Here is a 13,417-nt window from a genome sequence, read left to right as displayed (position 1 = left end):
TCATGCACTTTTCTTTTTTGATTGTGCATGGGCTAGTGTTTGCTCATCTCTGGTGCGCGGACCAAAATGGCTATGGGAAGGATACCCAGAACATAAAACCACCATGGAAGACGAGAGAAGGAGGAAACTTACGGTGCAGGGGCTCGGAACCCCAGTACCGGCGGCTTTTGGGAGTGAGCAAGCGGGCTCCCGGTCGTCGATATCCCTCGACCGCAGTGCCTCGGTGGTGGACAACTTGGCCACCTTGGCATATAATGCTACAAGTGATTTGGATCTGGAGAAGGAAGTATTCAAGCGAAGTACGACTTTACCGAGAACACCAATAACAAGAGCAAACAAAGATGAACTAAAAGCAGCTTTTTGGACAACAAAAACCGTGACTACACCCACCGCATATGTTCAAGATGCTCGACAGCAGGAGGTGCTCCAGGAACAAGGAAGAGATCTATTCAAAAGAAGCTCATCAACTTTGAGATCTCCACCAATACCAAAGACGATGAAGGATAAAGTACAGGCCAAAAGTGAAAGACCATGTAAAAGGGGTAACCCTGCCGGGACGTATACGGAGCAGAGTCCCGATCCGGTGGAATTACCCTTCACCCAGCTTGGGACAAAGATAGTTGAACTGTCCGAGTTTATAAAGGACAAGCACAACGTGCACCAAGCCATAAAGAATATGGTGAGGGCTATTAGAGTTCTCTATAATAGATCACAGATGGAGGAAAAGAATAATAAGAACACGCCGAACCCCGCTGTGCCAACAATATCACGAGCGACCCAAGTGACGCCTAACCGTACTACCATCGAATCCCAGCGAAATAAGCGAGTACGTGAAAAAGAGGGGGATCCTTTAAGTAATCAGCAGACGCCTAAGAGAAAAAAGGCGGACAGGACATCCGGAAAACCAACACCAACAGGTCAGAAGGAGGAAACCGTACAGCGAATCTAGGAAACTCGACCAGCGTTGCGAAGCCTAAGACCAGCGAAAACGATGGATGGACTAAAGTTACCAACAAAAAAGCGAAACGAAAGGCAAAAGTGCGAACTCGTCCAGATGTAATTGTTATCTCCAGTAAGGGCAATCTGTCCTACGCGGAGATACTCAAAATGGTCAAAGCTGATCCCGACCTAAAAGATCTGAGCGGAAATGTAAACCGAATCCGAAGAACCCAGAAAGGGGATCTCATGTTCGAGCTGAAAAGATCCAGCGGTGGCAAAACTGATGACTTTCGCACTCAAGTGAAAAACTCACTTGGGGAGAATGCCGCAGTGCGTGCCCAAAAACATGAGATCTACCTTCAATGTAAGGATCTCGATGAAGTAACATCGAAAGAAGAAATTTGTATTGCTCTGAAGGAGCAATTCAAGTTGAAAGAACTCACCGAGGAGTCTATTGTGGGCTTACGAAAAGCCTATGGTGGTACTCAAACAGCCACAATACGAGTACCAGCGGAGGTAGCACAGATGTTATTGGCTGCCGGAAGGGTTTGGATTGGATGGGCTGTCTGCCGTCTAAGGGAACAAATTTCACTGAAGAGGTGCTTTAAATGCCTCATGTTTGGACACTTCGCGAAGGCATGCACCAGCAGCATTGACCGGTCCGATCGATGCAGAAGGTGTAGGGAGAAAGGCCATATTGCCAGAGAGTGCAATAGGGGCCCCAAGTGCCTGCCTAGGATAACCGGCATATTGCCTGGAGTGGTAAATGTCCGGAATTTAGGAAGGCGCTCACTGCAATGAGAAAATGAGGTTTATTCAAATAAACCTGAATCATTGCAGGGTCGCTCAGGATTTACTTGAGCAGGCCACGTTCGAATCTGAGATGGAAATCGCCATCATAAGCGAACCGTATAGACACCGTCACGGTGGCATATGGGTCAAAGATTCGACTGGTGGAGCGGCGATATGGGCTTGCGGTCGACAGGCCATACAATGTACTGCAAGTCAGGCAGGCAGTGGCTTCGTGTGGGCGAAGATAAGTGGTGTATATGTATACAGCTGCTACGCCCCGCCAAGTTTGACACTGTCTGAATTCGAGCAAATGCTTGATAATCTTGTTCTCGACGCGAAGGGACAAAGTCCAAAGGTGATTGCTGGTGATTTCAATGCTTGGGCCCTAGAGTGGGGTAGTAGGGAATCAAATGCTAGGGGGCGCAGTTTATTAGAAGCTTTTGCGCAGATGGACATAGTTTTGGCTAACGAAGGTGCTGTAAACACCTTCCAGAAAGGGGGATCAGGCTCGGTTGTAGACCTGACCTTTATCAGCCCTGCGCTGGCGCGTGGTATGTCCTGGTACGTCAGCGAACGCTACACCCACAGCAATCACCAGGCAATCTTCTGTGAGACATGTGTCGAACCTCAGGGCAAAGAGCTATCATGCCCGAAACCGGAAAAGATTTCAGGCTGGTGTGCAAAATCTTTGGATGAGCAGAGCTTCTTAGAGGTGTGGTTGGATCACCCTGATATAGCAGGCACCTCTACGGAAAGAGCTGTCCATCTGGCTCAATGCATCGCCAAAGCATGTGACGCGTCCATGCCTAGGAGGTGCGCATTCCCCCGTAGAAGACCAAACTACTGGTGGAATGATGAACTGACCGGCCTTCGATCAGCCTGCCACCGAGCGAGAAGAGCGGCTCAGAGGGCGGTAGGTAGAATCGATCAGGGGCAGAAAGAGTGCGCCTACAAGGCAGCCCGCAAAACCCTCAAGCTCGCCATCCAGCGAAGCAAGAGGAAATGCTTTAAGGAGCTCTGCTCAGAAGCGGACGTAAATCCGTGGGGGAGAGCTTATGGAATCGTGATGGGACGATTTAGAGGCCGTTCGTCTCCGCAGATCACGTACCCCACCCTCTTGTTGAAAATCATCCAGGTGTTATTCCCCCAGCAAGAGGAGAACACCGACACATTCAAACCACCTATGAATGTGATGGCAATCCCGCCAGTCACCAGAGACGAGCTGCTGGAGATCTGCGGCAGAATAGGAGACAATAAAGCACCGGGTCTGGACGGAGTGCCGAATAAGGCCCTTAAGCTTGCCGTGAAATCCAGGCCGGACATGTTTGCTGAGTTGTTCGAAGCGTGCATGTCCGAGGGAATATTTCCAGCGGTATGGAAGCGGCAGAAGTTGGTGCTTCTGCCTAAGCCTGGTAAACCACCAGGTGAACCATCCTCATACCGACCCATATGTCTTTTGGACACGGTGGGGAAAATGCTAGAGCGGGTAATCTATAATAGATTACTCCCAGTAGTTGAGAGCCAAGGCGGCCTTTCAGATCGGCAGTATGGGTTCCGTAAAGCCAGATCAACCATTGATGCCATCAAATTGGTTACTGGCTTGGCCGAAGATGCAATCCACGGAAAGGGTAGTACCAGCAAATATTGCGTGGTAGTAACCCTGGACGTGAAAAATGTATTCAATTCGCCCAATTGGAATCTAATCCGGAAATCCCTAGCGAAGGTTGGTATTCCCGTCTACCTCGCCGCAATTGTCGATAGTTATTTAACTGAAAGGAGGCTCTGGTATGACACTGATGACGGACCGCAGGAGTACGTCGTTTCCGCGGGTGTCCCGCAGGGCTCCGTATTGGGCCCACTACTGTGGAACATCATGTACAACGATGTACTTAATCTTCCCCTTCCGGAGGAAGCCACAGTGGTGGGTTACGCTGACGACATTGCACTAGTTGTTGTCGCAAAGCATCTTGAAGATGCTGAGTTATATTCAAGCGAGGCAATCAATACTGTCAAATGCTGGTTGGAGAGCTCTGGTCTGACGCTTGCGGAGGAAAAAACGGAAGCGGTCCTCATCACGAAGCGCCGGAAGAGAAATTACGCCTGTGTTAGAGTCGGGAATTATATCATCACTTCCAAGCCGGCCATCAAATACTTGGGGGTGGTAATAGACAGGAAGCTCAGCTATAAGCAATACGTACAGTATGTTTGTGATAAATCATCCACTGACAGTATGGCCCTGGCCAGGATGATGCCGTACGTGGGAGGGCCACGGCATACCTCTAGGTTGCTTATAGCCAGGGTGGTGACCTCAATCATGCTCTATGCGACCCCAGTTTGGAGCGAGGCGTTGCGGATGTCAGTTAACACTAGCAAACTGAATGCAGTCTACAGGAGGGCAGCTCTGAGGGTATGCTCTGCCTTCAGGACTGTCTCAGATGATGCAGCATTCGTCATCTCTGGAATGATGCCGATTGACATCTTGGCAGATGAGATGGCGAATATATACCATGCGAAGCCAATCTCTCCCTTATTGCAGACGAAGAAGGCTGAGAGGGAGAGATTCATAAATAGATGGCAAGAGCGGTGGGAACGCTCGGGAAAGGGTCGGCCGACTCACAGGCTCATTCCTGCCATCAAGGAGTGGTTGGAGAGACGACACGGTGAGATTAATTATAATCTCACCCAGTTTCTCACGGGACATGGAGGATATCTCCAATACCTTCACAGGTTTAAATTGGAGACCTCACCCGACTGTCCAAATTGCGATGGAGTCCCAGAGGACCCAGAGCATGTATTCTTCCACTGTCCGAGATTTGTGGAAGAAAGGAGGAACCTAGAGGAGACTCTAGGAGAGGTGCTGGTACCAGAAAATGTGGTACCGAAAATGCTAGCACATCAAGAGAATTGGGATGCGGTCAACTCCATGATCGCATCAATTCAAGTTAAATTGCGAAAGGCAGAGGAAAGGAGAAAAACGCGGTCACGTGCGCCGCGTATAGAAGAAATGGGATTAAGCTAGAGTGAGCTGACTCCGCCCCGTGATGTAATACCTTATGGTGGTTCCGCGGGGCAGGGAGGGAGTCGGGGGTGGTTTTAGTGGGTAAAAATCCCACACGCTGGTGTGTCTAGACCAGTGTCTTTTGAAGATTTCCACCTCCTCAAAAAAAAAAAAGAAAAAAAAAGACAGACGGACAGACAGACAGGCAGACAGACATTGAACCGATTTTAATAAGCGTTTATTTTACAAACAAAACCTTAAAAATGCTTAGTGATATCCTATTGTGTTGGCTCCAACGTCCGAAAGAACCTGCTCGTAACATAAAACGCGACAGGAGCTGCAAGCGAAATCCAATCACTTTATTCATCTACGCACTCACAAAATATTTAAACTTTTCAATTGAAACTGCAGACGACCGTAACAATACCACATGCTAATTGTTGGGGTTCAAACAGTGCAAGGCGGTGTAACGTTGCCACACCGATAAAATTCCTCTATCGCAGTCGAATTTCAAAGGCTCAAATTCAGAGTTTCTAATTTGAATTTTCAAACTCCGAACACGGGACAGAAAAATTAATCGATGGAACAGGCTGTTCCTCCCCTTTTTCTCTGTTACGCTATGTGGGAGCAGTACAACATGGAATGTGACCGCCACCGTTACTAGAAAGCTCCAAGTCTTCGTTAATAACTGTCTTTGCCTTATCATCGAAATACTCTGCCGCAATAAAAACTCGAACGAAGAACTACTTGGCATATAAGCTAGGAGTCGTATACATATTGAACTCACTGCAAATAAAAATTTGAAAATGAAAAACAATTACAAGAAAAAAACTGAGTAGATGTCCTATACTTCACAAAAGGCTGAAAAGGAAACATATATACATAGGGAAATGTACGTATGAAATATGTTTTGAAGTGTAGTTTTTATTAGATGCGAATTATTATAACTTTTGAGGTTTTTTGAAAAACAAAATGGTCCCAGAATCCCACGCAATAAAGATTAACATAAATTTACGTGTAGTTTAAAGGGGCTTCCCATACAAGGAAAGGGAGGATATAAAATTGTTTGTCAACTAATGTACCAGTGGGGTATCAGATAAAAGGTCTCAATTTGTACTTTCACAAGTTTTGACGTTACTTGCAAAATGCGTGAGTAAGGGGCGAAAATGAGCAGACTTAAAGTGAAACAGGACTGATTTTCGAAAACTACCCAACACAAAAATTTGAAAAATTGAAAGCGATGCGCTTATATGAAATTTGGGCCTCTTAATATGTCCGATCTCAATATCTGCTCAAATAAACTTACTTATTGTATATTAGTAACTTTTTGAAATTGACAGAAAAACCCCTCTTAATTTCATCCTAGGAGTACCAAATGTTGCTGCAGCATAAAGGACAGTATCGCGTATAATACTACCGGCAGCCCGGCTATCAGTATTAAAGTTATTAAATTCTTACCTTATTCAAATCTATTAAAATCGGACTACTGTTTATCTATGTGTCTGCCTATCTGTCCGTCTGTCTGTCACACGTATTTTTCTCAGACTGTGAACCCCACACATGTGTTGAATTAGATTGCTGCAAGTTGAACTTAAGTGACGTGCGGTGAAAATGTTTCTTCGATCAATTATTAGAATAAATATTGCTTGTTCGTTTTCTAAACCTAGGCGCCGCTCTTTATGCAAAAGTTTCTAAATTAATAATAATAATAATAATCGTTGGCACAACAATCCATATTGGATCAGGGCCTTGAAGTGTGTTAGAGCACTTCATTCAAGACCGTAACGGTACACTAGGAGGCCATGTGGTCAGCATTGCGCTCGCCCGAGATTATTACCCTGATTCGACTCAGGTACTCATTCACAGCTGAGTCGACTGGTATCCGACATCAAATCACGATACAAATCCCACTGCCGCCAGCGAGATTTGAACCGCGACCTTCCGTACGACAGCCTTGTGCTCTAACCACTCAGCTATCCGGACACTAAATTAGTTTACCAAAAAATCATTCTCACTTCGCATTTGTATGTGAATATCCTTTTTAATGCAAATTAAAACAAAATCGGAAAGTCCATTTCTCAAAAATGTATGGACCTTTTACCATTATCCACGATGACTGGAATTGTTGTTAATAGTTTCGCCAAAAGAAGTGATTTTAGCAACTGAAAATATAAGGTCAATTTTGTAAATACTGTTGAATTTGATTTGTGATCTGACGAATAAATTCATTTAGTTCATAATTTAACTTTCTTCTATTGAAAAATTCATTGTCATATTTAATAAGCAAGTCAAAGGTTTTCTTCTGAAAATTTACTTTAAATTTGGAAAAACAATTCGGTTCAAGCAATTCTAAAAGGAAACAAGCTTCCGGGGCGCTTTCGTGTTCATCTTATGTGAGGAACTCTCTATACACGGTTTTTCATTCGTACATAAAAATGCAAAATATTCCTTCATTAATTGCTAAACTGCAGATATATATATACAATATGTACATATCAAAGACCTAAATATGGTGCTCATCCTAAATAAACAAACATTACCATCCAAATCGATCTAAAGCGTATATATGTACTTACAGCAAATACAACTATTACTAACGTATACAGGCATACCTCGACTTATCACGTTACCTGGTTTCATGAAAGTGCGTTACAAGTCGAAAATGTAATAAGCCGAAGCGCAAAGCTAGGTCCAAATCGGACGCGTTGCGCTGCGCCGAACAGGAAATGGACGCAAGTTATATATGAGTCTTCGAGGAGATCTCTTTATCAAAAAATATTAATAAATCAAACTTTAAATTTCACTCTGAAGATTTTCACGAGTATGCATTAGAAAAAGTCAAGGAATTGGCATCCCAGTGTTCGGAATCATTCAAAATCGTATCGAAAACCGTATTAATATCAACATTTTATTAACCACATTTAACACTGCGCTTAAAAACGGGACAAATTGTACCAACTGGTCCTCCAGGTTGAGGGTTGGGTAGGGCTGACAACTCTACACGGAAAACCGATGTTACGAAGCCACAACAGGAGTCTTGGACTGGATGAATAACGTAACGACGAACCCGGCAACGTCAAAGGAATAACGATTTCCGCATTTTCTCATGGAACGTGCGCTCCCTGTACAGAAATGGAGCTGCCACGCAACTAGCCCCTGTCCCAATATAAGGCTGGTATCACAGCGTTACAGGAGATGCGTTGAAGAGGGACGGGTTTCCTGGAGAAGAGTCGCTACACCATATATTATAGCGGCCATCCAGTAATCCTGGAGATGAAGCATCAACAAACGATTTTCACAATCACCTGAAGAACGTTATCATAATTATACGGCCACAAACATACTTGGTCCCAGTCGCAAAAACAGTCGGAACGGCTGGTTTAACGATGAATGTAAGCTAGCAACGGAATGGAAGAATGCCGCACACCGAGTAATGTTACATTTTTAAAGGACACGGGCACGCGCGGGGATTTATCACGACCTCCGCGAGCGAGAAGCAACTTCACAGACGAAAAAAAGAAACCTGGGAGAACCAACAGATCTGTGAACTAGAAAAGTACAGGAAGCAACCGCACCAGGCGCGCAAGTTTTACCAACAAGTCAACAGGATGAAGCCTTACACACCTCGATGTTTATCCTGCCGAGACAAAGAGGAAAATCTGATTTCCGACAGAATTGGCATATTGGAGCGATGGGTTGAGTACTTTGATGAACTACTGAACAACCAGAACATCGGCGAGTTGGGGTCTTGCCAACTGAAGACAACGGACAAATACTGCCACCACTAAGTATGGAAGAAACAGTCCGTGCATTTCATCGGCTTAAAAATTATAAGTCGCAAACGAATTGGTTAAATATGGAGGCGACCAATCACACCAAGTGGCTCATCAATTTATGCTCAAGGTGTAGGACAGTGAATCAATGCCTGACGATTGGCAACAAAACATTATCTGTTTCATACATAAAAAGGGAGATGTCATACAGTGCAGCAATTATAGAGGTATCACGTTGCTGAGTACCATCTAAAAAATATTCTCCACTATCTTGTTAAGCCGAATAGCCCCATACGCTCAGAACATCATTGGCCCATACCAAAGAGGCTTCACTCCAGGCAAATCAGCAGGAGATCAGATTTTCTCTCTGCGGCAAGCGATGGAAAACTGTTGGAATATGGACATCTTTTCATCGACTTCAAAGCGACCCATGATAGCATAGCCAGGGTAAAACTGTACACGGCCATGAAGGAATTCGGTATCCCGACGATATTGATACGACTGACTAGGCTGACCCTGACCAATGTGCGAAGCCTGATTTTTATCAGGATCACTTTCAAGACTATTCGACATCAACAACGGTCTACGATAACGGGACGCCCTATCATGCGCCCTCTTTAACCTGGTCCTGGAGAAAATGGCCATTGATGCTAAGGTAAATGCAAGGGGTATGATCCTCTTCAAGTCCACCCAACTACTGGCCAATGATGACGATACCGACAGCATGGGAAGAACGATCCGAGACGTACATCAAACTGCATTGGTTAAATGGGGGTCTAGGGTCGAAATCACAACAACAACAATAACAGTTTCGACGCTTAAATCTGCACACGGTTGTTGACAGCCAATAGAGCCTACTTCAGTTTACAAACTTTTCACCATAGGGTCAAAGCTCTTACTGTATAGGACAATGATCTTGCAAGTCCTCATGTATTCCTCAGAAATTTGGGTTTTTAGCAAGAAAAATTGAGGACTCTTTGCTGCGCTCGAGAGAAAAATCCTCGAAGGATTTTTGGCCCCTTACATGACGATGGATAGTGGGCCTACATAGCGACGAAATCGATGAGGGATACTATGACCGTGAGGTTGTGGATAAAATCCAGGTCAATAGGTTGCGGTGAGTGGACTTAATCGGTATGGATGAGGATGATCCAGCCCGGAAAATCTATAAGGGCATATCTATGGTAGAAAAAGAAGGCGAGGCAGAGTCAGGACGCCAGACAGCTTTTAGGGATATCGAATTGGTGGAGTGGCCGAGGAATCTCACCTGTGTTTGAAGGAACTTGCATTTCTCAACGTTTAGGACTAACTCGGCCTTAAGGAGACGTTAAAAAATGCACCCGAGATGGGCTAACTGCCCAGACTCAGTGGAAGAAGCGACCAAAACATCATCCAAGTACACGAAACAGAAGTCGAGGTTCCGCAGGACCGAGTGAAAGCGAAAAAGAGAAACCGACGACGCACCCCGAAGCGAACGCTTGATGGACAGACCGAAAAAATAACTCGCCAAAAGAGTGGAAATCCCGCGATGAAAAACTCCACAAACACGTCGATGCCGTCTCTTGCAGCGGTTTAATTTTAATATTACTCCACTTTTATCTTATACAGTTCTATTTCTAAGGACTACCTAACTAGCTCTACTATCTAACTTACAATTCATTTCCTCAAGATAGTCAACATTTACATTTCCTGAATCCTCAATATTCAAAAAAGAACTTTCTTCTCTATCTGTAGATGTGTTGATAAAATGCATTCAAAAAGTACTACGTAACAATGTAGAACCATTTCAAGCCATTATTCTACTTTACTAATAGTGAAGTCAAAAAAATGCATAATCTAAACACTTTTTACCAAAAATATCAACGGAAAACCATAATTCCAAGAACTTAAAAAAAATGTTTACGGATAAAATTGATTAAAATCTTGCAGGGTTAACTGATGGCCTTGCAAAGTTTGTACGTGCGCTATAGAATGCGATGTTGTACCCTTCGTATATTCTGTTTGTGTCAATTATCGCCGTTTAAACGGCAACAATTGTTGCTGTTTGGTTTGTTGCTGTTGCGCTTTCTGTTGTGTTTGTTGCTGTTGCTATTGTACTTGAATTTGCTGAGTCTCTGGCGGCTGAACAGTTACAGTCAATGGTGTTGCAGCTGCTGATGCCGATCCCATACCATCCGGTTCTTTTTTCGCATGGACCGTTCGCGGAGTGTGTAACGATTGAACTGTTTGTACCGTAGGAACATGACTTGCTGTTGCTGTTGTTGTAATTGTGTTCAGCGAGTTGCAGCTGTGCCCGTTATTGGTTTCTTCGCAGATGCTAATTCACCTTCCCTTTCTTTTTTCACTCCAGGTTTGGTAAAATGTCGCAGTTCCAGATGGCGTGAATGCGGGAGGCTGTCGCGGTCGATTCGATTCACCGGGGCGGAGGCTTGCACTTGAGATCTGCGGCTACTGCTGATCGTTGCCGCGGCTACTCCTGCCCCTGCTGCCTGCCGTTTCCTTCCCGTCAAATGTCTTGTGAGATCCGCAATTTGACAGTTGATTCACTTGACCGGCCGAGCAGCGAGAAAGGACTTAGACAGCTCGGGCCGTGGGCGCAGCTTTTACTCGTTCCGCTCGGGCGAGTTCCTCGGGGTCACCAATTTCATAAAAATGCCTTCTTCGGGTAAATTCTCCACCTTAAAATAAACTTATCCAAATTTCTCATATAACACTTTCTTCTTCTCGAACATTTTCACTTCACGAAAGTACAGTCTAGTGCAAAAATCAACAAAGTTAGTTAATCACCGCTGGATCTCCACCCTCGTGGCGAGTTCTAAAAAGCCGCGGAGAGCGCCGGTGGCGTCATCTATCCGCTCGCATTAACAACATTCGGGGCTTGTATGCTGGATGGGGCTTTGAAAGCCTCGAGATTGCACCCAGATCAGGCATTCGATAGAGCCAAATAGCGAAACCGATCACGACAAGCCGGCCCCGCTTGTGAACGGGACAAAGGCTGAAGAAAAAGAAAATACTGGTCAGAGAGTCCAACCTGGTCCAGGGCAAATTCCTATCTGGATTTTCACATGGCTGACGTGCGACTGAACTTTAATTTTAGGAATCCTCAACGGAAACTACATAGCGTACGATGGCGACCACAACGCTATCCTTATTGAGGTTCTGTCTGATGAACGAAGAGTTCCCCTTCTGTCTATTGACAGCGGCGTCCACAGGCTTAAATTCCAAGAGATTTTGATAGTATAATTGCGCCAGGTGACAGGAATTTGCCCAAATAGGAAATACTTCACTATCTTTTCAAGCTGGAAAACTTTACGCTGGGTACAATTGGAGAAGTCGTCCCTAACATTAATCAGCGCAATAATATGGAAGGATATGAAACTGCAGCCATAAAATGGCCCAAAAAAGTGAAAAGTCTTCTGCTCACTCGCGTCAACAAAATTTATTGGAGATATGGAGACTATCATCGCATATTGGTTTAGTTCAAATCATTCCTTAAGATCGCGCGGAATCTTATCCGCCAATATTATATAAATTTAGTGACCTTCCAATGCCGGGAGAAGTTAAATGGAGTGGAACGCCACTTCATCCAGGTTGTATTAAACGTAAAGCAATTTCATAGCGCAATTTTCCACTGACTGATAGCATTGACGCGAGATATTTAAATCGCTCAGCTCTGGGCAGGTCACTGCCGCTGACAACGATTGTGCCTGGTCGCCAAAAAGTCAGTTTTGTTAAATTCAATCTGACACTGTGTTGCATAAGGCGACCATTCCATTTTTGGACAAGTTGATCGAAATCATTTTTGCTATTGGATGTTAGGAGGACAAAGAGGAGTGGTGAGAGGGCGCTTCCTTGTTGAGTACCAACAGAGACACGAGCGGTTTTGATACACCCATCACACTTCGAACTTTACTTCCGGTTCGTGGTAGAGCAATTGAACTTAGCGAATGAGTTTTTGTGGCACCAGGTGTTGTCGTAGAGCATACTAGATGAGTTCTTGTGGTACATGGTCAAACGGTGTCTCTAGATCCACACTTCTCACGGTATTTCTCCATGAGCCATCGCACAGTGTGTATAGCGTCAGTAGTTCCACATTGACAAATCCGGCTTGAGTCACGGTTACTCCAACGATTTCGGGAATACGGTTATTAAGAATGCGTTCAAAAATCATCATGGTATGGGATACTAACCGGATCGGACGGTAATTTGAATATTTTGTTGGACTAACTTTCTTTTATCATGTTGGAACTGTAGTACCTTCTTGCCAGCCAGATGGTGTTCTATACCTGCCTGAATAACCCGTTTGAAGAATTCACTGAGTTACAGTGTTGGGTCCCAGTTCTTCCATTTCCAGAGCTCAGATGCCATGTCGTCAGCTCCTGTGGCTTACCCCGATTTGATTGGTTTTATCGCTTCCTCGACTTCAGTTGCGTTGACATGAAAGTCCTGGAGATTCAACGCGAGTACCTCTCGTGTGGGCATAATTCCATGGTTCTCCTCGGACACGGATTGATTTGGAGATCACAATCAGAGCCCCGCCATGACTGGCACAGCGGTACTGGTTGATACTCAGGCTCAGCATTCGTACCAGTGGATGCAAGGTCTATCTAACACCTCTGCCGCCACTAAGGGGTACGGCATCCGAGTTGTACAGCGCAACTTCACGCTTGAGCTCCGCGGAGCTCTGTCCGCGATGTAGGCATAACCACAACCACCATGAAACTCCCACAAGGGGGCCAACCGCTCCAGGAATTCTCCTAGAGCATATGCTCTCAGAGGGCCATCCTGGTTCCAATGGTACCAGATAACCTCCGGTGAGGCTTCGTGGCAAGAGCCACTTCAGATCGCCCTCCTCGAGTGTGTGGTAACGACAAGTTGCGCCGACAGGTGGAACTGTTCCAAATGTCTGCAATGA

At 45.1% G+C, this 13,417-nt stretch overlaps 1 protein-coding gene across 1 annotated transcript; it reads right to left on the bottom strand.

The window, feature by feature from the left end:
• Positions 1-10,542: 10,542 nt before the first annotated feature.
• On the bottom strand, positions 10,543-12,984 carry LOC119653969. Its single transcript, XM_038059130.1, has 2 exons — positions 12,893-12,984; positions 10,543-10,819 (listed from the first exon to the last, which is right to left on the bottom strand). Exons 1-2 carry the CDS (start codon positions 12,982-12,984, stop codon positions 10,591-10,593), a joined length of 321 nt encoding a protein of 106 aa, XP_037915058.1. The 3' UTR covers positions 10,543-10,590.
• Positions 12,985-13,417: the final 433 nt, after the last annotated feature.

Source organism: Hermetia illucens, chromosome 4, assembly GCF_905115235.1.
Source record: "Hermetia illucens chromosome 4, iHerIll2.2.curated.20191125, whole genome shotgun sequence".
Lineage (NCBI taxonomy): Eukaryota > Metazoa > Arthropoda > Insecta > Diptera > Stratiomyidae > Hermetia > Hermetia illucens.
This window is presented reverse-complemented; position numbering and strand designations above follow the sequence as displayed.